General features: G+C 44.2%; 1 protein-coding gene across 1 annotated transcript in view; it reads left to right on the top strand.

Annotated features, from left to right (window-relative positions):
• The first annotated feature begins 2,972 nt into the window (after nt 1-2,972).
• Nucleotides 2,973-26,994, top strand: part of LOC112227457 (phospholipid phosphatase-related protein type 5) — a 78,386-nt gene continuing 54,364 nt past the window's right edge. Inside the window, exons 1-3 of the mRNA XM_042308668.1 lie at nt 2,973-3,038; nt 13,346-13,429; nt 18,676-18,808. Of these exons, the coding sequence (XP_042164602.1) occupies nt 2,973-3,038; nt 13,346-13,429; nt 18,676-18,808 (283 nt within the window). The remainder of the gene's footprint in view (nt 3,039-13,345; nt 13,430-18,675; nt 18,809-26,994) is intronic.

The following is a 26,994-nucleotide window of genomic DNA, read 5'->3' as shown; positions in this document are numbered from 1 at the left end:
CACCACAGCACCACTCCCATCAACACCACTCTCATCAGCACCACAGCACCACTCCCATCAGCACCACAGCACCACTCCCATCAGCACCACAGCACCACTCCCATCAACACCACTCTCATCAGCACCACAGCACCACTCCCATCAGCACCACAGCACCACTCCCATCAACACCACTCTCAGCAGCACCACAGCACCACTCCCATCAGCACCACAGCACCACTCCCATCAACACCACAGCACCACTCCCATCAACACCACTCCCATTAGCACCACAGCACCACTCTCAGCAGCACCACAGCACCACTCCCATCAGCACCACAGCACCACTCTCAGCAGCACCACAGCACCACTCCCATCAACACCACTCCCATCAGCACCACTCCCATCAACACCACTCCCATCAGCACCACTCCCATCAACACCACTCTCAGCAGCACCACAGCACCACTCCCATCAACACCACTCCCATCAACACCACAGCACCACTCCCATCAACACCACTCCCATCAGCACCACAGCACCACTCTCAGCAGCACCACAGCACCACTCCCATCAGCATCACAGCACCACTCTCAGCAGCACCAATCGATGCAATCACAAATAAGACAGAATAATAACATAAAAGGTAAATTGTAAATACAAACAACAATACACTAGCACATCACAAATACTAAGAACAATGTTACACTTCCCCACTATTCATTAGGGCATTGACCTCATCTTCATTTACTTCTACGGTCTGTTCGGAGATGCTCATATTCATCAGCCTAAATAGAACATAGAACACAACAAGTTAATTCACTGAATAAGATATGGCAATACACATATAGGGTGATAATGTCTGGGAACAGTTAACTGAAAGAGACTGTAGTGTAGCCTGTTTCACCTTCTGTTGCCTCCATGGTACTCCCATCTAGCTCAACCTCTCTAGGCTCCTCCACAGTGCTCTCCTCTATCTCATCCCCTCTAGGCTCCTCCACGAGGCTCTCATCTAGCTCAACCTCTCCAGGCTCCTCCACGGTGCTCTCCTCTATCTCATCCCCTCTAGGCTCCACCTCTGTGCTCTCATTTAGCTCAATCACTCCCGGCTCCTCCACAAGGCTCTCATCTAGCCCAACCTCTCCAGGCTCCTCCCATCTAGCCCAACCTCTCCAGGCCCCTCCCATCTAGCTCAACCCCTCCAGGCTCCTCCCATCTAGCTCAACTCCTTCAGGCTCCTCCCCATCTATCTCAACCCCTCCAGGCTCCTCCCATCTAGCTCAACCAACCCTCCAGGCTCCTCCCATCTACCTCAACCCCTCCAGGCTCCTCCCATCTACCTCAACCCCTCCATGCTCCTCCCATCTATCTCAACCCCTCCAGGCTCCTCCCATCTAGCTCAACCCCTCCAGGCTCCTCTCATCTAGCTCAACCCCTCCAGGCTCCTCCCATCTACCTCAACCCCTCCAGGCTCCTCCCATCTAGCTCAACCCCTCCAGGCTCCTCCCATCTAGCTCAACCCCTCCAGGCTCCTCTCATCTAGCTCAACCCCTCCAGGCTCCTCCCATCTAGCTCAACCCCTCCAGGCTCCTCCCATCTAGCTCAACCCCTCCAGGTTCCTCTCATCTAGCTCAACCCCTCCAGGCTCCTCCCATCTATCTCAACCCCTCCAGGCTCCTCCTGAAACTCAACCCCCTCTTTAGAAAAAGTCAGTCGGTTATACTCCAAGCATATAGTATCTTCATTACTGGCAAACATGTTAACTACTAGAGAGGGAGACATGACAGTACCAGAGAGATAAACCTACACATAGCCCACTCAAAGAAGGCAGGCTCAAAGAAAGGGACACAAAAGTAGAGAAACCAACCAGAAATGATTCACCCACAAGAAAGTTCACACTACCCAATAGCCATCATTGAAAGGAATAGGAAAAAGGTATCTAGCTATTCTCCTAATGAAATGAAGCATGTGTTCTCAACCTATCTGACAGCGTGATGCTGGACGCCACTTCAACGCTTGATAAAGCAGGCAGCAGTAACACTTACCTTGGAGTGGATTGTTGCGTGGTCTTTTAATAACTACATTTTTTTATTTTATTTTGGGCATGTCCCATTATTATATAACATTATATCTATCTAGCTAGCTAACTTGCTAATTTATGTCACAAAACCTGGCTAACTTACTAATGTAAGTCACAAAACCTAGCTAACTCGCTAATGTATGTCACAAAACCTGGCTAACTTGCTAATGTATGTCACAAAACCTAGCTAACTCGCTAATGTATGTCACAAAACCTGGCTAACTCGCTAATGTATGTCACAAAACCTAGCTAGCTCATTTGCTTGTCAACTCTCTACTAAGCCACATAATGCGAGCTAGCTAGCTAACATAGTTTCTCAGTAATGTTCTGTAATAACGTTATTCACTTGGAAGTCTCCAAAAAGACAAGGCAACGTTACAGCCAAGCGCTATTACAGTTCTATCACTCTCGAACAGAGAAATACACATGAAACATTAGCGTAACTTTTAGCTAGCTTCCAACAAAACACAAGTATGTTCTAAATGATCATGACTCTCAAAAACACACATGCTGATGCCAATATCCTGACTGGTGTTATTTAATAAAGACAGCCATATAATTTAGAAAGTGTAAAGCTAACCCGGATTCTACATTTAGGACCTGCTGGTATGGAAGTGGTGACAGTATTTAGGACCGCTGGTATGGACGTGGTGACAGTATTTAGGACCTGCTGGTATGGACGTGGTGACAGTATTTTGGACCTGCTGGTATGGAAGTGGTGAGAGTATTTAGGACCTGCTGGTATGGACGTGGTGACAGTATTTAGGACCCGCTGGTATGGACGTGGTGACAGTATTTAGGACCTGCTGGTATGGACGTGGTGACAGTATTTAGGACCCGCTGGTATGGACGTGGTGACAGTATTTAGGACCTGCTGGTATGGACGTGGTGACAGTATTTAGGACCTGCTGGTATGGACGTGGTGACAGTATTCAGGACCTGCTGGTATGGACGTGGTGACAGTATTCAGGACCTGCTGGTATGGACGTGGTGACAGTATTTAGGACCTGCTGGTATGGACGTGGTGACAGTATTCAGGACCACTGGTATGGACGTGGTGACAGTATTTAGGACCTGCTGGTATGGAAGTGGTGACAGTATTTAGGACCTGCTGGTATTGAATTGGTGACAGTATTCATGTGTTTTAGCAGAGCATAGCTGAGTGGTGCTGAATGTTTTTAAAACAGGGCTTGCTTCTTGACACACCACTCAGAGAGACAACATGAATAATGCATGGTAGAGATAGTCGGGGTAATGCTCTTTCTTCTGTTTTCTGGTGCCGCCAAAACGCATAGCAATTCCTGCTAAACGGCTTTCCTAAACTAGTGCAAGTGGAAAGTTTTCAAGTCATTAAAGCTATATTCATTCAGAGAGAGTACTGTGGTTCAGTTGTTATTTTAGCACATTTTTTAATGTTTTGAATGGTAAGTAGTTTGGCTGTTTGCTGCTGACAATAAATAAACAATTGATAATAAATTATTCATTCTTCTCCCAAACCAATCAGGGATTCTGTTCGGTCACAAGTCCCTCCCTTCAACTCTCGGTGTTTGGTTGTGATTAAAACCCCTGGCCACTCAATCTCAACTGCAATCTTTAATTTATGACGAATATGCAAATCTCTAGCTTCTTCTACCAACAAGTGATTAGCATTTCTGGGCACATAATGTTTTTAGATTAGGGTTCTGAGATGATGTGGTGGTGGTGTGCTTATAAAGTCAGTCATGAGGCAGACAGGAGGAGGAGGGCGGGGGGGTGACTTAGCCCGAGAGTAACACACAGCTAGCTAGATAACTTTCAAAGGATTCACATTCAGACAGAATATATCCTTCCTCATATGAAACATCATTAACCTCCACTGGTTTGCAAAGGGCGGCAGGTAGCCTAGAGGTTAAGAGCATTGGACCCGTAACCGAAAGGTTACTGGTTTGAATGAACGCCAGCCGAATAAAACGTCTTGAAGGAGCCCAGTAAAGTCAGTCTAAACAGACACCAGGACCAGCCCAGTAAAGTCAGTCTAAACAGACACCAGGACCAGCCCAGTAAAGTCAGTCTAAACAGACACCAGGAACCAGCCCAGTAAAGTCAGTCTAAACAGACACCAGGAACCAGCCCAGTAAAGTCAGTCTAAACAGACACCAGGAACCAGCCCAGTAAAGTCAGTCTAAACAGACACCAGGAACCAGCCCAGTAAAGTCAGTCTAAACAGACACCAGGAACCAGCCCAGTAAAGTCAGTCTAAACAGACACCAGGAACCAGCCCAGTAAAGTCAGTCTAAACAGACACCAGGAACCAGCCCAGTAATGCCAGTCTAAACAGACACCAGGAACCAGCCCAGTAAAGTCAGTCTAAACAGACACCAGGAACCAGCCCAGTAATGCCAGTCTAAACAGACACCAGGAACCAGCCCAGTAATGCCAGTCTAAACAGACACCAGGAACCAGCCCAGTAAAGTCAGTCTAAACAGACACCAGGAACCAGCCCAGTAAAGTCAGTCTAAACAGACACCAGGAACCAGCCCAGTAAAGTCAGTCTAAACAGACACCAGGACCAGCCCAGTAATGCCAGTCTAAACAGACACCAGGAACCAGCCCAGTAATGCCAGTCTAAACAGACACCAGGAACCAGCCCAGTAAAGTCAGTCTAAACAGACACCAGGACCAGCCCAGTAATGCCAGTCTAAACAGACACCAGGAACCAGCCCAGTAATGTCAGTCTAAACAGACAGACCCTGTAGCAGAGCCTGGGCTCAGATCTAGGAGGGTTCTTAGGGTACAGAGGCTTAGTGAAGGCCGAATTAACACTTCAAACTAAAGTTTTATTTCATAATTACCCAACATAAATGCTTACAAATAATAAACTTAACTTTTGTTAGTTCAAGTTCTACTTTTATCTTAAACAGAGAGTCTTTCAGCCTCAACATGGCTGCTGCTGTCTCCAGTTTCTACTCCTTCAAACGGGAGCTGCGGCAGCCTAATCAAATGTTGGATCTGATCGTCCAGTCAATTACCCTCAGCTGGGCTCCATCAGCCTCCCAATAGGGAAGGCTTGTCTCCTCTAGAGCCACACATCTCCACTAATCATATTTCCTCTTTAGTTCTCTATTGCTCCTCTGTTGTTCCTCAAGCAAAAATGGGGAAGGTTGATGATGTCACAATAGACCATCAGACCAATTCCATGAAGTTTTCAGTTGTGTAATCATTTATTATATTGTTTTTTTTAAATGCTGTTTTAACACAAAACGTATTATTGTACCCTTCAGTGTGTGTGTACTTTACTGTATTTATACCTGCGATATCGCTTTTCAACAGTAAAAGTTTTAAAAATATTTCCTGGAGGACGTCTTTTTAAGAATCTTGAACAGGACAGCGTAAGGACTCTTGGAAGTACCCATAGAAATAACATTAATCAGGGGCTGCAGGGTAGCCTAGTGGTTAGAGCGTTGGACTAGTAACTGGAAGGTTTGCAAATTCAAACCCCGGAGCTGACAAGGTACAAATCTGTCGTTCTGCCCCTGAACAGGCAGTTAACCCACTGTTCCTAGGCCGTCATTGAAAATAAGAATTTGTTCTTAACTGACTTGCCTGGTTAAATAAATAAATAAAAAATATTTTTTTTAATTAATCATCCCAGGCTGAGATGTGACCGTTGTCACTTCGTGTGTCCTTTTTAATGGTAGGGTGGTAACAATAGTTGTTATTACCAAATGCGGTAACACTTTACCTGACACCCAGCGTGTCATAATGTCACATTATGTGACAGGGTCATAACCATGTCATATGTCATAACAGCTGACATTGCTTGTCATAGCCTAGTGTTTAGAGCGTTGGACTAGTCACCGAAAGGTTGCAAGTTCATATCCCCGAGCTGACAAGGTACAAATCTGTCGTTCTGCCCCTGAACGTGGCAGTTAACCCACTGTTCCTATGCCGTCATTGTAAAATAAGAATTTGTTCTTAACTGACTTGCCTAGTTAAATAAAGGTAAAATAATGTGGTCATAACACTGTTCTGACCCATATTTACACCACAAACCCTACCAAAACATTTCATGACATCATACTCTACTTGTCAACACTATGTTTATGTTATATAATGTTTTCGGAAATGTACCATATTAAATTATCGTTGTAATTGCGTACACGTTGATGTCAGACATGCACCTACCCCAATGCTCTGTTTCTGATGACTGGGATGAATGCAGGAGCAGATTTCAGGAGCAGGACAAGACACCCTCTTTTTGACGGATGCACATGATAAGGCCTATCTGGCTTATATGATTACGATGGTCATAACGCTTCATGGCTGTCGTAAAGTGGGTTTTCTTAGTCCAAGTAAAGTGACACAGGACGGTCATAATGCCTCATGACAGTGTCGTAAAGTGTGTTTTCTTAGTCCAAGTAAAGTGACACAGGACGGTCATAATGCCTCATGACAGTGTCGTAAAGTGGGTTTTCTTAGTCCAAGTAAAGTGACACAGGACGGTCATAATGCCTCATGACAGTGTCGTAAAGTGTATTTTCATAGTCCAAGTAAAGTGACACAGGACGGTCATAATGCCTCATGACAGTGTCGTAAAGTGTGTTTTCTTAGTCCAAGTAAAGTGACACAGGACGGTCATAATGCCTCATGACAGTGTCGTAAAGTGTGTTTTCTTAGTCCAAGTAAAGTGACACAGGACGGTCATAATGCCTCATGACAGTGTCGTAAAGTGGGCTTTCTTAGTCCAAGTAAAGTGACACAGGACGGTCATAATGCCTCATGACAGTGTCGTAAAGTGTGTTTTCTTAGTCCAAGTAAAGTGACACAGGACGGTCATAATGCCTCATGACAGTGTCGTAAAGTGGGCTTTCTTAGTCCAAGTAAAGTGACACAGGACGGTCATAATGCCTCATGACAGTGTCGTAAAGTGTGTATTCTTAGTCCAAGTAAAGTGACACAGGACGGTCATAATGCCTCATGACAGTGTCGTAAAGTGTGTTTTCTTAGTCCAAGTAAAGTGACACAGGACGGTCATAATGCCTCATGACAGTGTCGTAAAGTGTGTTTTCTTAGTCCAAGTAAAGTGACACAGGACGGTCATAATGCCTCATGACAGTGTCGTAAAGTGGGTTTTCTTAGTCCAAGTAAAGTGACACAGGACGGTCATAATGCCTCATGACAGTGTCGTAAAGTGTATTTTCTTAGTCCAAGTAAAGTGACACAGGACGGTCATAATGCCTCATGACAGTGTCGTAAAGTGTGTTTTCTTAGTCCAAGTAAAGTGACACAGGACGGTCATAATGCCTCATGACAGTGTCGTAAAGCGGGTTTTCTTAGTCCAAGTAAAGTGACACAGGACGGTCATAATGCCTCATGACAGTGTCGTAAAGTGTGTTTTCTTAGACCAAGTAAAGTGACACAGGACGGTCATAATGCCTCATGACAGTGTCGTAAAGTGGGTTTTCTTAGTCCAAGTAAAGTGACACAGGACGGTCATAATGCCTCATGACAGTGTCGTAAAGTGGGCTTTCTTAGTCCAAGTAAAGTGACACAGGACAGTCATAATGCCTCATGACAGTGTCGTAAAGTGGGTTTTCTTAGTCCAAGTAAAGTGACACAGGACGGTCATAATGCCTCATGACAGTGTCGTAAAGTGGGTTTTCTTAGTAACAACAACAACAAAGGATTGAAGAAACAAACTTTCAAATCAAAGTAAACTTCTCGGCCGGGATTTTTTTGTTTGTTAAATAAATGTGGGTTTTTGACTTTCTTATGTAGGTGTCATAACCAGCCATAAAATAACACTATGTCACAACAGGTGTAAATGTATGGGTTATGACAGTGAAATGACCGTGTTATGTCAGCCGTTATGACATATGACATGGCTATGACCTGTGTCATGGCTATGACCTGTGTTATGACGAGTTATGTTCTCTGTTTAATGAGTCCTCCAGATCAGAGGCAGTAGGGATGACCAGGGATGTTATCTGTTTAGTGAGTCCTCCAGATCAGAGGCAGTAGGGATGACCAAGGATGTTCTCTGTTTAGTGAGTCCTCTAGATCAGAGGCAGTAGGGATGACCAGGGGTGTTCTCTGTTTAGTGAGTCCTCCAGATCAGAGGCAGTAGGGATGACCAGGGATGTTCTCTGTTTAGTGAGTCCTCCAGATCAGAGGCTGGATGACCAGGGATGTTCTCTTGATAAGTGAGTGAATTGGACCATTTTCCTGTCAAAATGTAACGAGTACTTTTGGCTGTCAAGGAAAATGTAAGGAGTAAAAAGTACATTCTTTTCTTTAGGAATGTAGTGAAGTAAAAGATGGCAAAAATATCAATAGTTAAGTAACGTACAGATACCACAAAAAAACGACTTCTCGACTTCTCTTCTATCTCCTCCTCTGACGAAGAGGTAGAACAAGGATCGGACCAAAATGCAGCGTGATGATGATTCATGATATATTTTAATGAAGGAAAACTTATACAACAGAAACTACAAAACTAACTAAATGAAATAATGAAAACCGAAACAGCCTATCTGGTGAAATACAAAACACTAAGACATGAACAATCACCCACAAACACACAGTGAAACCCAGGCTACCTAAATATGGTTCCCAATCACAGACAACGAGAATCACCTGACTCTGATTGAGAACCTCAGGCAGCCATAGACTATGCTAGACACCCCTACTCAGCCACAATCCCAATACCTACTAAAACCCCCAATACCACAACACAACACAATAAACCCATGTCACACCCTGGCCTGACCAAATAATTATATAAACACAAAATACTAAGACCAGGGCGTGACAGAACCCCCCAAGGTGCGGACTCCCGGCCGCACAGTAAAACCCATAGGGAGGGTCCGGGTGGGCGTCTGTCCACGGTGGCGTCTCCGGCTCGGGACGTGGACTCCACTCCAACCAGTCTTAGTCCCCCTGTAACGCGTCCTTTGATTGGCGACCCTCGCCACCGACCTAGGCCTAATAACCCTCACCAAGGACCCCACTGGATTGAGGGGCAGCTCGGGACTGAGGTAGAAGCTCGGGACTGAGGGGAAGCTCGGGACTGAGGGGAAGCTCGGGACTGAGGGGAAGCTCGGGACTGAGGGGAAGCTCAGCATAGAGGGGAAGCTCAGCATAGAGGGGAAGCTCAGCACTGAGAGGAAGCTCAGCACTGAGGGGAAGCTCAGCACTGAGGGGAAGCTCAGCACTGAGGGGAAGCCCAGTACTGAGAGGAAGCCCAGTACTGAGAGGAAACTCAGGCAGGTAGTAGGCTCTGGCTGCTCCATGCAGACTGGCAGCTCCGGTTGCTCCATGCAGACTGTCAGCTCCGGCTGCTCCATGCAGACTGGCAGCTCTGGCTGCTCCATGCAGACTGGCAGCTCTGGCTGCTCCATTCAGACTGGCAGCTCCATGCAGACTGACATCTCTGGCTGCTCCATGCAGACTGACAGCTCTGGCTGCTCCATGCAGACTGACAGCTCTGGCTGCTCCATGCAGACAGGCAGCTCTGGCTGCTCCATGCAGACGGGCAGCTCTGGCTGCTCCATGCAGACTGGCAGCTCTGGCTGCTCCATGCAGACTGGCAGCTCTGGCTGCTCCGTGCAGACTGGCAGCTCTGGCTGCTCTGTGCAGACTGGCAGCTCTGGCAGCTCCGTGCAGACTGGCAGCTCTGGCTGCTCCGTGCAGACTGGCAGCTCTGGCTGCTCCGTGCAGACTGGCAGCTCTGGCTGCTCCATGCAGACTGGCAGCTCAGGCTGCTCCATGCAGGCTGGCAGCTCAGGCTGCTCCATGCAGGCTGGCAGCTCTGGCTGCGCTGAACAGGCAGGAGACTCCAGCAGCGCTGTAGTGGAGGAAGGCTCTGGCTGCGCTGAACAGGCGGGAGTCTCCGGCAGCGCTGTAGAGGAGGAAGGCTCTGGCTGCGCTGAACAGGCGGGAGGCTCCGGCAGCGCTGTAGAGGAGAAAGGCTCTGGCTGCGCTGAACAGGCGGGAGGCTCCAGCAGCGCTAGAGAGGAGGAAGGCTCTGGCTGCGCTGAACAGGCGGGAGGCTCCGGCAGCGCTAGAGAGGAGAAAGGCTCTGATAGCGCTAGACAGGCGGGAGACTCCGGCAGCGCTGGAGAGGAGAAAGGCTCTGGCAGCGCTGAACAGGCGAGGCGCACTGAAGGCCTGGTGCGTGGTGCTGGCACTGGGTAGAGGACATGCACAGGAAGCCTGGTGCGGGGAGCTGCCACCGGAGAACTGGTGTGTGAAGGTGGCACAGGATGGACCGGACTGTGAAGGTGTACTGGAGAGCCTGAGAGCAGGACTGGCACAGGACGTGCAAGGCTAGGTAGGTACACAGGAGGCCTAGTGCGTGAGGCTGGCACACTCTTCACCAGCCGACTAACACGCACCTCAGGACGAGTATGGAGCGCTGACCCAGGTGCCATCAAATCCCCGACTCGCTCCGTCGGACGAATATCGTACCTAAAGCACCAAACTAGCAACTCCCTCATTACTCTCTCCTCCAATTTCCCCATTAACTCCTTCACAGTCTCTGCTTCGCTCACCTCTAACACCGGCTCTGGTTCTGGTCTCCTCCTTGGCTCCTCACTATAAACAGGGAGAGTTGGCTCAGGTCTGACTCCTGACTCTGCCACTCTCTCCCTGAGCCCCCTCCCAATACATTTTTGGGGCTGACTCTCTGTCTTCCGTCCGCGCCGCCATGCCTGCTTCGCCAACTCCATTCTCCGATAACCTGCTTCGCACTGCTCCAGCGAATCCCAGGCGGGCTCCGGCACTTTCTCTGGGTCGACAGCCCACCTGTCTATTTCCTCCCAAGTAGTGTAGTCCCGATATTGTTGCTCCTGCTGCCGCTGTTGCTTCTCCTCATACCAGCGCCTCTCAGCTCTCGCCGCCTCCAGTTCTTCTTTGGGGCGGCGATATTCTCCAGGCTGATCCCAGGGTCCTTCTCCGAACAATTCATCCTCCCATGTCCATTCCTCCCTTTGATGCTTCTGCTGTCGCTGCCTGTCACCATGCTGCTTGGTCCGTGTGTGGTGGGTGATTCTGTTACGGCTCTCTTCTATCTCCTCCTCTGACGAAGAGGTAGAACAAGGATCGGACCAAAATGCAGCGTGATGATGATTCATGATATATTTTAATGAAGGAAAACCTATACAACAGAAACTATAAAACTAACGAAATGAAATAATGAAAACCGAAACAGCCTATCTGGTGAAATACAAAACACTAAGACAGGAACAATCACCCACAAACACACAGTGAAACCCAGGCTACCTAAATATGGTTCCCAATCAGAGACAACGAGAATCACCTGACTCTGATTGAGAACCTCAGGCAGCCATAGACTATGCTAGACATCCCTACTCAGCCACAATCCCAATACCTACTAAAACCCCCAATACCACAACATAACCCCATGTCACACCCTGGCCTGACCAAATAATAACACAAAATACTAAGACCAGGGTGTGACAAGTACTTTACAAAGGAGGTTGATTACAGAATAGGATACCCTGATTACTGTGTAGTATAGATAATGCAGTATTTTTTTTTTACCTTGGCAAGTCAGTTAAGAACAAATTCTTATTTTCAATGACAGCCTAGGACCAGTGGGTTAACTGCCTGTTCCAGGGAAGAACATCAGATTTGCACCTTGTCAGCTCGGGGGTTTGAACTTGCAACCTTTCGGTTACTAATCCAACGCTCTAACCACTAGGCTACCCTGCCGCCCCAAGTATCTGCTACAGTATAAGCTTCTGTGTCCTCATTAATTGTATTCTTCAATATACCATACACCATTATAAATCCTGTTAAGGAGGCTGCGAATTTTCGCAGCTTTTTGTTAAAAATCGCGCAACATTTCAGCGTCCTGCTACTCATGCCAGGAATATAGTATATGCAAATGATCAAATCAAATCAAATCAAATCAAATGTTATTTGTCACATACACATGGTTAGCAGATGTTAATGCGAGTGTAGCGAAATGCTTGTGCTTCTAGTTCCGACAATGCAGTAATAACGAGCAAGTAATCTAACTAACAATTCAAAAAAAACTACTGTCTTATACACAGTGTAAGGGGATAAAGAATATGTACATAAGGATATATGAATGAGTGATGGTACAGAGCAGCATAGGCAAGATACAGTAGATGATATCGAGTACAGTATATACATATGAGATAAGTATGTAAACCAAGTGGCATAGTTAAAGTGGCTAGTGATACATGTATTACATAAGGATGCAGTCGATGATATAGAGTACAGTATCAACGTATGCATATGAGATGACCTGTGTATAGAAAACACTCTGAAGTCTCTAAAACTGGTTAAATCGTGTCTGTGGCTATAACATAACGTGTTTAGGAGTAAAAATCCTTCGAAAAACTGTTCACCAAAAACACAAAAATAATATTCATACGCACTGAGGGGATACATGAGGATCCCCTGTAAACGCCTACAGCTTCCACACGATGTCGCCAGTACTGGCATTTTTTGGCTGCTTTATCCTTGGTTAGATGACGTATAGGCCCTTCCTGTTTTGGGGCTCACCACAGGATGTTGTGAAATGGAAAACATGGAAGATGATTTCAAGACTTGCTGCTATCGAATACAGATCGCCCCGTGATCAATTTGATAGATTATTAACGTTTATTAATACCTAAAGTTGGTTTAGAAAAGTAGTTTGAAGTGATTTGTAAAAGTTTATAGGCAACTTTTGTAATTTTAAAAAGTGACGTTGCATCTTGTAAAGGGGCATTTTTCTGGATCAGACCGGTCTTCAGCAAATCACATTTTGGGTATACAATGACGGATTTAATCGGGAAAAATACCCAATTGTGATGTTTATGTGACATATAGGAGTGCCAAGAAAGAAGCTCGTCAAAGGTAATGAATGTTTTATATTTTATTTCTGCGTTTTGGGTAGTGCCGGCTACCGCAAAATCTGTTGTTTTGTTGACGGTCTGGTATTCTGGGGGGTGCATGCTATCAGATAATAGCTTCTCATGCTTTCGCCGAAAAGCATTTTACAAATCTGACTTGGTGGCTAGATTCACAACGAGTGTAGCTTTAATTCAGTACCTTGTATGTGTGTTTTAATGAAAGTTTGAGTTTTATCGAAAACTATAGGTGGAGCTCTAAAATTTCTGCTGATTTGATCCCGCTACAGGGACCAAGTCCCTAACGAAGATCTATTGATGTCAAGAGGAAAGAAAGACCGTGACAAAATGAAGCACGTACAGTATGACACTGAAGTGGTTTAGTTGGAATTGAGTGTTGATCTCAATATGTGTAACCTAGATTCTGGTGGCCGTGGTCCTCAGCAAGGCCCTGGGCTGTTCTGTTCCCCTGCCTTACATAGAGAGGAGGAAGATGAGGAGGAGGGTGAGGAAGGATCTATATCACTGTATCCTCAACTGGGACCTGATGCATCAGACCTTAGGTTCTCTCTCTCTTTCTCTCTCCCTGTCTCTCTCTCTCTCTCTCTCTCTCTCTGTCTGTCTCTCTCTCTCTCTCTCAATTCAATCCAATTCAAGGGGCTTTATTGGCATGGGAAACATATGTTAACATTGCCAAAGCAAGTGAGGTAGATAATATACAAAAGTGAAATAAACAATAAAAATGAACAGTAAACATTACACATACAGAAATTTCAAAACAATAAAGACATTACAAATGTCATATTATACATATATATATATATATATATATATATATATATATATATATATATATATATACAGTGTTGTAACAATGTACAAATGGTTAAAGAATAAATAAGCATTAATATGGGTTGTATTTACAATGGTGTTTGTTCTTCACTGGTTGCCCTTTTCTTGTGGCAACAGGTCACAAATCTTGCTGCTGTGATGGCACACTGTGGAATTTCACCCAGTAGATATGGGAGTTTATCAAAATTGGATTTGTTTTCAAATTCTTTGTGGATCTGTGTAATCTGAGGGAAATATGTCTCTCTAATATGGTCTTACGTTGGACAGGAGGTTAGGAAGTGCAGCTCAGTTTCCACCTCATTTTGTGGGCAGTGTGCACATAGCCTGTCTTCTCTTGAGAGCCAGGTCTGCCTACGGCGGCCTTTCTCAATAGCAAGGCTATGCTCACTGAGTCTGTACATAGTCAAAGCTTTCCTTAAGTTTGGGTCAGTCACATTGGACAGGTATTCTGCCACTGTGTACTCTCTGTTTAGGGCCAAATAGCATTCTAGTTTGCTCTGTTGTTTTGTTAATTCTTTCCAATGTGTCAAGTAATTATCTTTTTGTGTTCTCATGATTTGGTTGGGTCTAATTGTGCTGCTGTCCTGGGGCATCCCTGTCTCACCCCACGACCCTGTGTGAAGAAATGTGTGTGTTTTTCGCCAATTTTAACCGCACACTTGTTGTTTGTGTACATGGATTTTATAATGTCGTATGTTTTACCCCTAATACCACTTTCCATCAATTTGTAGAGCAGACCCTCATGCCAAATTGAGTCGAAGGCTTTTTTGAAATCAACAAAGCAATACAATATTAATGAGAATAATAATACATTAAAGCAATAGTAGTAGACCAGTCTCAACCTGACTGAGAAGACACATGACCTGGTAGTAGACCAGTCTCAACCTGACTGAGAAGACACATGACCTGGTAGTAGACCAGTCTGAACCTGACTGAGAAGACACATGACCTGGTAGTAGACTAGTCTGAACCTGACTGAGAAGACACATGACCTGGTAGTAGACCAGTCTCAACCTGACTGAGAAGACACATGACCTGGTATGAAAGACCAAACTAAATGGGGAATATTATTGACATTACATTGCACTTTTCACTGGCTATCTCTCAGGTTGTGGCAGGAGGACACATTTGATTTCTTCTTCAGCTTTAATAGTTTCAAATTCTTTGTACTCAATGATAGTTTTCAGAAAGAAAGATTCTCTTAGGTCTGAGTATTTGTCACCGTGTAACAGAAATGCAGCTCCGTCTCTACCTCTCTCCTAGAGCAGAGTGAGCACAGCCTGTTCTCTCTGGGCAGCCAGGTTTGTCTGTGACGACCGGTCTCTATAGCCAGACTGTGCTAATGGAGTCTGTACCTAGTCAGTGTTTTCCTCAGTTTTCTATCAGTCACAGTGGTCAGATAGTCTACCACCATGTACTGTGTGTTTAGAGACAAATAGCATTGAAGTTTACTTAGATGTGTCTTTCCAATAGGTGATATATTTTTATTTTTGCCTTGTGATGATTTGTTTGGGCCAGATTTTCTGAGTGCTGTCCTGAGGCTCTATGGGGTTGGTTTGGGTTAGTGAACTGAGCCTTAGAACCAGCTGGCTGAGGGATCTCGTCTCTTGTTTCATCTCTTGACATTGTAGATCTGTGTGATGGAATGTTTTGGGGTCACTTGTTTTTAGATGGTTGTAACATTTGATTGCTCTTTTATCTATTTGCATGAGGAGGGTTTTGGCCCAATTCTGCTCTACATGTGTTATCTGGAGGTTTTCTTTCCACTTGCAGTAAAGTTTTGCAAAACTCTGCATGCAGTAATTCGATTGGATGTTTGTTCCATTTGGTAAATTCCTTATTAGAGAGCGGATACCATACTTCACTACCATATAGAGCAATTGGTTCCATAACTGATTGGAAAATGTATGTTAGAATGCAGTTCATTGATTATAGCTCAGCCTTCAACACCATAGTACCCTCCAAGCTCATCATTAAGCTCGGGCCCTGGGTCTGAAACCCGCCCTGTGCAACTGGGTCCTGGACTTCCTGACGGGCCGCCCCCCAGGTGGTGAAGGTAGGAGAAACGACACCTCCAGTATGCTGATCCTCAACACAGGGGCATCTCAAGGGTGCGTGCTCAGCCCCGTCCTGTATTCCCCGTACTCCCTGTTCACCCATGACTGCGTGGCCACTCAATCATCAAGTTTGCAGACGACCCATTAGTAGCAAGCCTGATTAACCAACAATGACGAAACAGCCTACAGGGAGGAGGTGAGGGCCCTGGCAGAGTGGTGCCAGGAAAATAACCTCTCCCTCAACATCAACAATATTAAGGAGCTGATCGTGGACTTCAGGAGACAGCAGAGAGAGCACGCCCCCATCCACATCGACGGGACCACAGAGGAGAAGGTGAAAAGCTTCAAGTTCCTCGGCGTACACATCACTGACAACCTGAAATGGTCGACCCACACAGACAATGTGGTGAAGAAGGTACAACAGCACCTCTTAAATCTCAGGAGGTTGAAGAATTTTGGTTTGTCACCTAAGACCCTCACCAACTTTTACAGATGCACCATTGAGAGCATCCTGTCAGAATGTATCACCGCCTGATATGACAACTGGACTGCCCAAAACCGCAGGGCTCTCCAGAGGGTGGTGCGATAAGCCCAACGCATAACCGGGGACACACTGCCTGCCCATCAGGACACTTACAGCACCCGATGTCACAGGAAGGCCAAAAATATCATCAAGGACGTCAACCAATCGAGCCACGGCCTGTTCACCCTGCTATCATCTAGAAGGAGGTCAGTACAGCTGCATCAAAGCTTGGATGGAGAGACTGAAAAACAGCTTCTATCTCAAGGCAATCAGTCTGTTTCAAAGTTATTACTAGTCAGCTACCACCCAGTTCCTCAACCCTGCACCTCAGAGGCTGCTGCCCTATGTACATAGACATGGAATCACTGGTCACTTTAATAATGGAACACTGGTCACTTTAATAATGGAACACAGGTCACTTTAATAATGGAACACTAGTCACTTTAATAATGGAACACTAGTCACTTTAATAATGGAACACTGGTCACTTTAATAATGGAACACTGGTCCCTTTAATAATGGAACACTGGTCCCTTTAATAATGGAACACTAGTCACTTTAATAATGGAACACTAGCCACTTTAATAATGGAACACTAGTCACTTTAATAATGGAACACTTGTCACTTTAATTATGGAACACTAGTCACTTTAATAATGGAACACTAGTCACTTTAATAATGGAACACTAGTCACTTTAATAATGGAACACTGGTCCCTTTAATAATGGAACACTAGTCATTTTAAAAATGGAACACTGGGCACTTTAATAATGGAACCCTAGTCAGTGTAATGTTGTTTACAGGCTGTTTTACTAATCTCATATGTATATACTGTACTCCACAGTATTTTAGTCAATGCCACTCCGACATTGTTCGTCCTAATATTTATATTTTCTTAATTCCATTTGTTTACATTTGTGTGTATCCTTGTGAATTGTTAGATACTACTGGACTGTTGGAGCTAGGAACACAAGCATTTCGCTACACCTGCAATAACATCTGCTAAATATGTGTATGTGATCAATAAAATGGATTGCTTTTTTGGAGATGTGTGGATGTGTGTGTGTGTGTGTTACAGTGTGTTAGAGGAGATGTGTGTGTGTGTGTGTGTGTGTGTTACAGTGTGTTAGAGGAGATGTGTGTGTGTGTGTGTGTGTGTGTGTGTTACAGTGTGTTAGAGGAGATGTGTGTGTGTGTTACAGTGTGTTACAGTGTGTTAGAGGAGATGTGTGTGTGTGTTACAGTGTGTTAGAGGAGATGTGTGTGTGTTACAGTGTGTTAGAGGAGATGTGTGTGTGTGTTACAGTGTGTTACAGTGTGTTAGAGAATAGATGTGTGTGTGTGTGTTACAGTGTGTTAGAGGAGATGTGTGTGTGTTACAGTGTGTTAGAGGAGATGTGTGTGTGTTACAGTGTGTTACAGTGTGTTACAGTGTGTTAGAGGAGATGTGTGTGTGTGTGTGTGTCTGTGTGTGTGTGTTACAGTGTGTTAGAGGAGATGTGTGTGTGTTACAGTGTGTTAGAGGAGATGTGTGTGTGTGTGTGTGTGTGTGTGTGTGTGTGTGTGTGTGTGTGTGTGTGTGTGTGTGTGTGTGTGTGTGTGTGTGTGTGTGTGTGTGTGCCATCTGATATTTTTGACTTCACATTTAAATGAAAACTCAAAACGTAGCATCATCAGAAGCTAAAAGCTTCATACAGGGATGATTTCTGTATTTTAAAAGTTACATATAAAACTTAACTGCTGACAAGTTAAACATTTAGGGACTGTGTCAACAATGGACTAATGAAACAAATACCAAAATATAGTTTTGGGTGGAGTTTTCCTTAAAAGTGAGGAGTCATAAATATCAAATTTTGGGAAGAATTTTTTTGGGAGTATCACGTTCTGACCTTTATTTCCTTTGTTTTGTCATTATTTACTATGGTCAGGGCGTGAGTTGGGGTGGGCAGCCTATGTTTGTTTTTCTATGTTTTGGGTATTTCTATGTTTCGGCCTAGTATGGTTCTCAATCAGAGGCAGGTGTCATTAGTTGTCTCAGATTGAGAATCATACTTAGGTAGCCTGGGTGTCACTGTGTTTGTGGGTGATTGTTCCTGTCTCTGTGTTTTGCACCAGATAGGACTGGTTTAGGTTTTCCACGTTTGTTGTTTTGTTAGTTTATTCGTGTACAGTTTCTTTATTAAAGTACAATGAATAACAACCACGCTGCATTTTGGTCCGCCTCTACTTCACCTAAAGAAAACCGTAACAGGGAGGGGTGGAATTTTTCTTTAAAGAAAGGATGCTTATTTGTTAATAATCTTTCTTTTATTTTCTAGATGATGATCTCAGAGGCTGTCCTGTTTTTGATACAGTACTCCTCTAAAGAGCTGGACGGTCAGGAGAAGACCATCCAGACCGGAGACTGCTGCTATCTCAACCCACTGGTGCAAAGGACCTTTCGCTTTCTGGGTACGCCATAGAGTCATTATCATTATTATCTAAACATTAAATGAATATGTGTGTCTGGATACACCATAGATTCATTATTAAGGCCAGGCACTACAGGCAAAACTGAAAGATTTAGCTTCCATCTGTCAATTTTCAGTTTACCGAACTATCACTTCATTACTTTCATAAAATGTACAACTAAATCGTCAATAATGTATATAAATACTTGATTTGTATAATTTTATCCGTCAACTACACCTAGCCTATATTTCATTCTTGTTAGCATGTTTCATGTGGAACTTTAACGCTATTTTTAAAGTTTCCATGTTGAATTATATATCATTAAAAAGCGTTTTTTTCCGGAGCATATCGATAGCTAGTCCATAAATGGCTATATCATTTGTAGACGTAGAGGTTCGTGCTGAAAGATGAATCGCTACCTGGATTAAATAAAAGTGAAATAAATAAATTACTAAAAATAATTTCCTGACATCCGATTGGTTACTGGAATTAAAAGACCCTTTCCAGGCAACCTGATTGGTTACAATACCTCACGTGTCGCGCAGCACTTCCTTGTTTTAAAATATCTCCTGCGAAGTATCCATGTAAAGAGAGACTAAATGAGAAAATCTTGAAGAATATACCTACAGTATGTGAATAAAAAAACGGTGATCTCAGTTAGCCAATGTGAGAAAGACAGTGAAGTGAAAAGATTTACCTGATCAGCCGATTGAGGCAGTACAGGTAGACGAGGACAAGGAGGTTGAGATAAAGAAGACAACTGCTAGCAATCAACCAGACAGCAGCCAGCCAACAGTGGCTTTTATTCCACATATCACAAATAAAACAAAATTGTACACGATTCCATTTCCCCCTATGTGTCTAAACACTGGACTAAAAACCACCATAGACCCCACCAACCAGGGATTCTGTAATTCTGAAGGAGATTGTGATGAATTTAGTAAGAGTGTTTCCACTTCCTCCAGACTGCAGGAGGGCTCCAGGGGATGATGTGGCATTTGATATAAATGTGAGGATGGTTCTTCTAGCCCCCAAAAAACCTGTATTTGGTTATGCAACTCTAAAGAAAATGGTCAAAGTCCTAGCGATTCCTTCCCTGCGTCTCAGCTCATATCAGAGACATGACAGGAGAGTGACAGGTGAATAGTACCACGTTATTGTCAGGTGACTTGCTGTGTATAAATAATATTTATTTCCTGGCTCCGGCAAAATGTATTCAAAGTGAATAAAACAGAGTGGTAGGAAACCAAAGCAACACAATGGGACTGTTACTTAGGCCTACAGTGTCACAGGGCTGTAGTCGACTGTGTCACAGGGCTGTAGCCTACTGTGTCACAGGGCTGTAGCCTAGTGTGTCACAGGGCTGTAGTCTACTGTGTCACAGGGCTGTAGCCTAGTGTGTCACAGGGCTGTAGTCTACTGTGATTACAGAGAAATTAGCTTTATATAAAGTAAATACATTCTGATGCTAATATTTAAATAGGTTAACATTCTGATATTTACACAGGGTAACATTTTGATATTTACACAGGGTAATATTCTGATATTTAGGGTAACATGCTGATATTTACACAGGGTAACATGCTGATATGCTGATATTTAAATAGGGTAACATTCTGATATTTAGGGTAACATTTTGATATTTACACAGGGTAATATTCTGATATTTAGGGTAACATGCGGATATTTTTACAGGGTAACATGCTGATATTTTTACAGGGTAACATGCTGATATTTTTACAGGGTAACATGCTGATATTTACACAGGGTAACATGCTGATATTTACACAGGGTAACATGCTGATATTTTTACAGGGTAACATGCTGATATTTTTACAGGGTAACACTCTGATATTTACACAGGGTAACATGCTGATGTTCAGTCCTAAGGTGATGACTGTAATGTCAAACAAACATAATACTAATAATTACTCCCCCCCATACACACACTTTAGTTGCAGAGACTCAGAGAGGGAGGAAGTCATTGGAGAGTGCTGCAAAGATAATTAGAAGAGCAGAGATGCTGAAGGAGGGTACAGATATAGACCCAGACATAACAGAGATACTGAAGGAGGAGGAGGATATAGACCAGACATAACAGAGATACTGAAGGAGGAGGAGGATATAGACCCAGACATAACAGAGATACTGAAGCAGGAGGAGGATACAGATATAGACCCAGACATAACAGAGTTACTGAAGGAGGATACAGATATAGACCCAGACATAACAGAGTTACTGAAGGAGGATACAGATATAGACCCAGACATAACAGAGATACTGAAGGAGGAGGAGGATATAGACCCAGACATAACAGAGATACTGAAGGAGGAGGAGGATATAGACCAGACATAACAGAGTTACTGAAGGAGGAGGAGGATACAGCTATAGACCCAGACATAACAGAGATACTGAAGGAGGAGGAGGATATAGACCCAGACATAACAGAGATGCTAAAGGAGGATACAGATATAGACCCAGACATAACAGAGATACTGAAGGAGGATACAGATATAGACCCAGACATAACAGAGATACTGAAGGAGGAGGATATAGACCAGACATAACAGAGTTACTGAAGGAGGAGGAGGATACAGATATAGACCCAGACATAACAGAGATGCTAAAGGAGGATACAGATATAGACCCAGACATAACAGAGATACTGAAGGAGGATACAGATATAGACCCAGACATAACAGAGATACTGAAGGAGGATACAGATATAGACCCAGACATAACAGACATACTGAAGGAGGAGGAGGATACAGACCCAGACATAACATAGTTACTGAAAGAGGAGGAGGATACAGATATAGACCCAGACATAACAGAGATACTGAAGGAGGAGGAGGATACAGATATAGACCCAGACATAACAGAGATACTGAAGCAGGGTGAGGATATAGACCCAGACATGACAGAGTTACTGAAGGAGGAGGAGGATATAGACCCAGAAATAACAGAGTTACTGAAGGAGGAGGAGGATATAGACCCAGACATAACAGAGATACTGAAGGAGGAGGAGGATATAGACCCAGAAATAACAGAGTTACTGAAGGAGGAGGAGGATATAGACCCAGACATAACAGAGATACTGAAGGAGGAGGAGGATATAGACCCAGACATAACAGAGATACTGAAGGAGGGTACAGATATAGACCCAGACATAACAGAGGTACTGAAGGAGGATACAGATGTAGACCCAGACATAACATAGTTACTGAAAGAGGAGGAGGATACAGATAGAGACCCAGACATAACAGAGATACTGAAGGAGGAGGAGGATACAGATATAGACCCAGACATAACAGAGATACTGGAGGAGGAGGAGGATATAGACCCAGACATAACAGAGATACTTAAGGAGGAGGAGGATATAGACCCAGACATAACAGAGATACTGAAGGAGGAGGAGGATATAGACCCAGAAATAACAGAGTTACTGAAGGAGGAGGAGGATATAGACCCAGACATAACAGAGATACTGAAGGAGGAGGAGGATATAGACCCAGACATAACAGAGATACTGAAGCAGGAGGAGGAATACAGATATAGACCCAGACATAACAGAGATACTGAAGGAGGAGGAGGATATAGACCCAGACATAACAGAGATACTGAAGGAGGAGGAGGATATAGACCCAGAAATAACAGAGTTACTGAAGGAGGAGGAGGATATAGACCCAGACATAACAGAGATACTGAAGGAGGAGGAGGATATAGACCCAGAAATAACAGAGTTACTGAAGGAGGAGGAGGATATAGACCCAGACATAACATAGATACTGAAGGAGGAGGAGGATATAGACCCAGACATAACAGAGTTACTGAAGGAGGAGGAGGAGGAGGATATAGACCCAGACATAACAGAGTTACTGAAGGAGGAGGAGGATATAGACCCAGACATAACAGAGATACTGAAGGAGGAGGAGGATACAGACCCAGACATAACATAGTTACTGAAAGAGGAGGAGGATACAGATATAGACCCAGACATAACAGAGATACTGAAGGAGGGGGAGGATATAGACCCAGACATAACAGAGTTACTGAAGGAGGAGGAGGATATAGACCCAGACATAACAGAGATACTGAAGGAGGAGGAGGATATAGACCCAGACATAACAGAGATACTGAAGGAGGAGGAGGATATAGACCCAGAAATAACAGAGTTACTGAAGGAGGAGGAGGAGGATATAGACCCAGACATAACAGAGATACTGAAGGAGGAGGAGGATATAGACCCAGACATAACAGAGTTACTGAAGGAGGAGGAGGAGGAGGATATAGACCCAGACATAACAGAGATACTGAAGGAGGAGGAGGAGGAGGATATAGACCCAGAAATAACAGAGTTATTGAAGGAGAAGGATATAGACCCAGACATAACAGAGTTACTGAAGGAGGAGGAGGATATAGACCCAGACATAACAGAGATACTGAAGGAGGAGGAGGATATAGACCCAGACATAACAGAGATACTGAAGGAGGGTACAGATATAGACCCAGACATAACAGAGGTACTGAAGGAGGATACAGATGTAGACCCAGACATAACATAGTTACTGAAAGAGGAGGAGGATACAGATATAGACCCAGACATAACAGAGATACTGAAGGAGGAGGAGGATACAGATATAGACCCAGACATAACAGAGATACTGGAGGAGGATACAGATATAGACCCAGACATAACAGATACTTAAGGAGGAGGAGGATATAGACCCAGACATAACAGAGATACTGAAGGAGGAGGAGGATATAGACCCAGAAATAACAGAGTTACTGAAGGAGGAGGAGGATATAGACCCAGACATAACAGAGATACTGAAGGAGGAGTAGGATATAGACCCAGACATAACAGAGATACTGAAGCAGGAGGAGGAATACAGATATAGACCCAGACATAACAGAGATACTGAAGGAGGAGGAGGATATAGACCAGACATAACAGAGATACTGAAGGAGGAGGAGGATATAGACCCAGAAATAACAGAGTTACTGAAGGAGGAGGAGGATATAGACCCAGACATAACAGAGATACTGAAGGAGGAGGAGGATATAGACCCAGAAATAACAGAGTTACTGAAGGAGGAGGAGGATATAGACCCAGACATAACATAGATACTGAAGGAGGAGGAGGATATAGACCCAGACATAACAGAGTTACTGAAGGAGGAGGAGGAGGAGGATATAGACCCAGACATAACAGAGTTACTGAAGGAGGAGGAGGATATAGACCCAGACATAACAGAGATACTGAAGGAGGAGGAGGATACAGACCCAGACATAACATAGTTACTGAAAGAGGAGGAGGATACAGATATAGACCCAGACATAACAGAGATACTGAAGGAGGGGAGGATATAGACCCAGACATAACAGAGTTACTGAAGGAGGAGGAGGATATAGACCCAGAAATAACAGAGTTACTGAAGGAGGAGGAGGATATAGACCCAGACATAACAGAGATACTGAAGGAGGAGGAGGATATAGACCCAGAAATAACAGAGTTACTGAAGGAGGATACAGATATAGACCCAGACATAACAGAGATACTGAAGGAGGAGGAGGATATAGACCCAGACATAACAGAGATACTGAAGGAGGAGGAGGATATAGACCCAGAAATAACAGAGTTACTGAAGGAGGAGGAGGAGGATATAGACCCAGACATAACAGAGATACTGAAGGAGGAGGAGGATATAGACCCAGACATAACAGAGTTACTGAAGGAGGAGGAGGAGGAGGATATAGACCCAGACATAACAGAGATACTGAAGGAGGAGGAGGAGGAGGATATAGACCCAGAAATAACAGAGTTATTGAAGGAGAAGGATATAGACCCAGACATAACAGAGTTACTGAAGGAGGAGGAGGATATAGACCCAGACATAACAGAGTTACTGTAGGAGGATACAGATATAGACCCAGACATAACAGAGATACTGAAGGAGGAGGAGGATACAGATATAGACCCAGACATAACAGAGATACTGAAGGAGGGTGAGGATATAGACCCAGAAATAACAGAGTTACTGAAGGAGGAGGAGGATATAGACCCAGACATAACAGAGATACTGAAGGAGGAGGAGGATATAGACCCAGAAATAACAGAGTTACTGAAGGAGGATACAGATATAGACCCAGACATAACAGAGATACTGAAGGAGGAGGAGGATATTGACCCAGAAATAACAGAGATACTGAAGGAGGAGGAGGATATAGACCCAGACATAACAGAGATACTGAAGGAGGAGGAGGAGGAGGATATAGACCCAGAAATAACAGAGTTATTGAAGGAGAAGGATATAGACCCAGACATAACAGAGTTACTGAAGGAGGAGGAGGATATAGACCCAGACATAACAGAGATACTGAAGGAGGATACAGATATAGACCCAGACATAACAGAGTTACTGTAGGAGGATACAGATATAGACCCAGACATAACAGAGATACTGAAGGAGGAGGAGGATATAGACCCAGAAATAACAGAGTTACTGAAGGAGGAGGAGGATATAGACCCAGACATAACAGAGATACTGAAGGAGGAGGAGGATACAGATATAGACCCAGACATAACAGAGATACTGAAGGAGGGTGAGGATATAGACCCAGACATAACAGAGTTACTGAAGGAGGATGAGGATATTGACCCAGAAATAACAGAGTTACTGAAGGAGGAGGAGGATATAGACCCAGACATAACAGAGATACTGAAGGAGGAGGATATAGACCCAGAAATAACAGAGTTACTGAAGGAGGAGGAGGATATAGACCCAGACATAACAGAGATACTGAAGGAGGAGGAGGATATAGACCCAGACATAACAGAGATACTGAAGGAGGGTACAGATATAGACCCAGACATAACAGAGGTACTGAAGGAGGATACAGATATAGACCCAGACATAACAGAGATACTGAAGGAGGAGGAGGATATAGACCCAGAAATAACAGAGTTACTGAAGGAGGAGGAGGATATAGACCCAGACATAACAGAGATACTGAAGGAGGAGGAGGATATAGACCCAGACATAACAGAGATACTGAAGGAGGGTACAGATATAGACCCAGACATAACAGAGGTACTGAAGGAGGATACAGATATAGACCCAGACATAACAGAGTTACTGGAGGAGGAGGAGGATATAGACCCAGACATAACAGAGTTACTGAAGGAGGATACAGATATAGACCCAGACATAACAGAGATACTGAAGGAGGAGGAGGATATAGACCCAGAAATAACAGAGTTACTGAAGGAGGAGGAGGATATAGACCCAGACATAACAGAGATACTGAAGGAGGAGGAGGATATAGACTCAGACATAACAGAGATACTGAAGGAGGGTACAGATATAGACCCAGACATAACAGAGGTACTGAAGGAGGATACAGATATAGACCCAGACATAACAGAGTTACTGGAGGAGGAGGAGGATATAGACCCAGACATAACAGAGTTACTGAAGGAGGATACAGATATAGACCCAGACATAACAGAGATACTGAAGGAGGAGGAGGATATAGACCCAGACATAACAGAGATACTTAAGGAGGAGGATATAGACCCAGACATAACAGAGATACTGAAGGAGGAGGAGGATATAGACCCAGACATAACAGAGATACTGAAGGAGGAGGAGGATATAGACCCAGAAATAACAGAGTTACTGAAGGAGGAGGAGGATATAGACCCAGACATAACAGAGATACTGAAGGAGGAGGAGGATATAGACCCAGAAATAACAGAGTTACTGAAGGAGGAGGAGGATATAGACCCAGACATAACATGGATACTGAAGGAGGAGGAGGATATAGACCCAGACATAACAGAGTTACTGAAGGAGGAGGAGGAGGAGGATATAGACCCAGACATAACAGAGTTACTGAAGGAGGAGGAGGATATAGACCCAGACATAACAGAGATACTGAAGGAGGAGGAGGATACAGACCCAGACATAACATAGTTACTGAAAGAGGAGGAGGATACAGATATAGACCCAGACATAACAGAGATACTGAAGGAGGAGGAGGATACAGATATAGACCCAGACATAACAGAGATACTGAAGGAGGGGGAGGATATAGACCCAGACATAACAGAGTTACTGAAGGAGGAGGAGGATATAGACCCAGAAATAACAGAGTTACTGAAGGAGGAGGAGGATATAGAC

Source organism: Oncorhynchus tshawytscha, linkage group LG29 (genome assembly GCF_018296145.1).
Source record: "Oncorhynchus tshawytscha isolate Ot180627B linkage group LG29, Otsh_v2.0, whole genome shotgun sequence".
In the NCBI taxonomy this organism is placed as follows: domain Eukaryota; kingdom Metazoa; phylum Chordata; class Actinopteri; order Salmoniformes; family Salmonidae; genus Oncorhynchus; species Oncorhynchus tshawytscha.
This window is presented reverse-complemented; position numbering and strand designations above follow the sequence as displayed.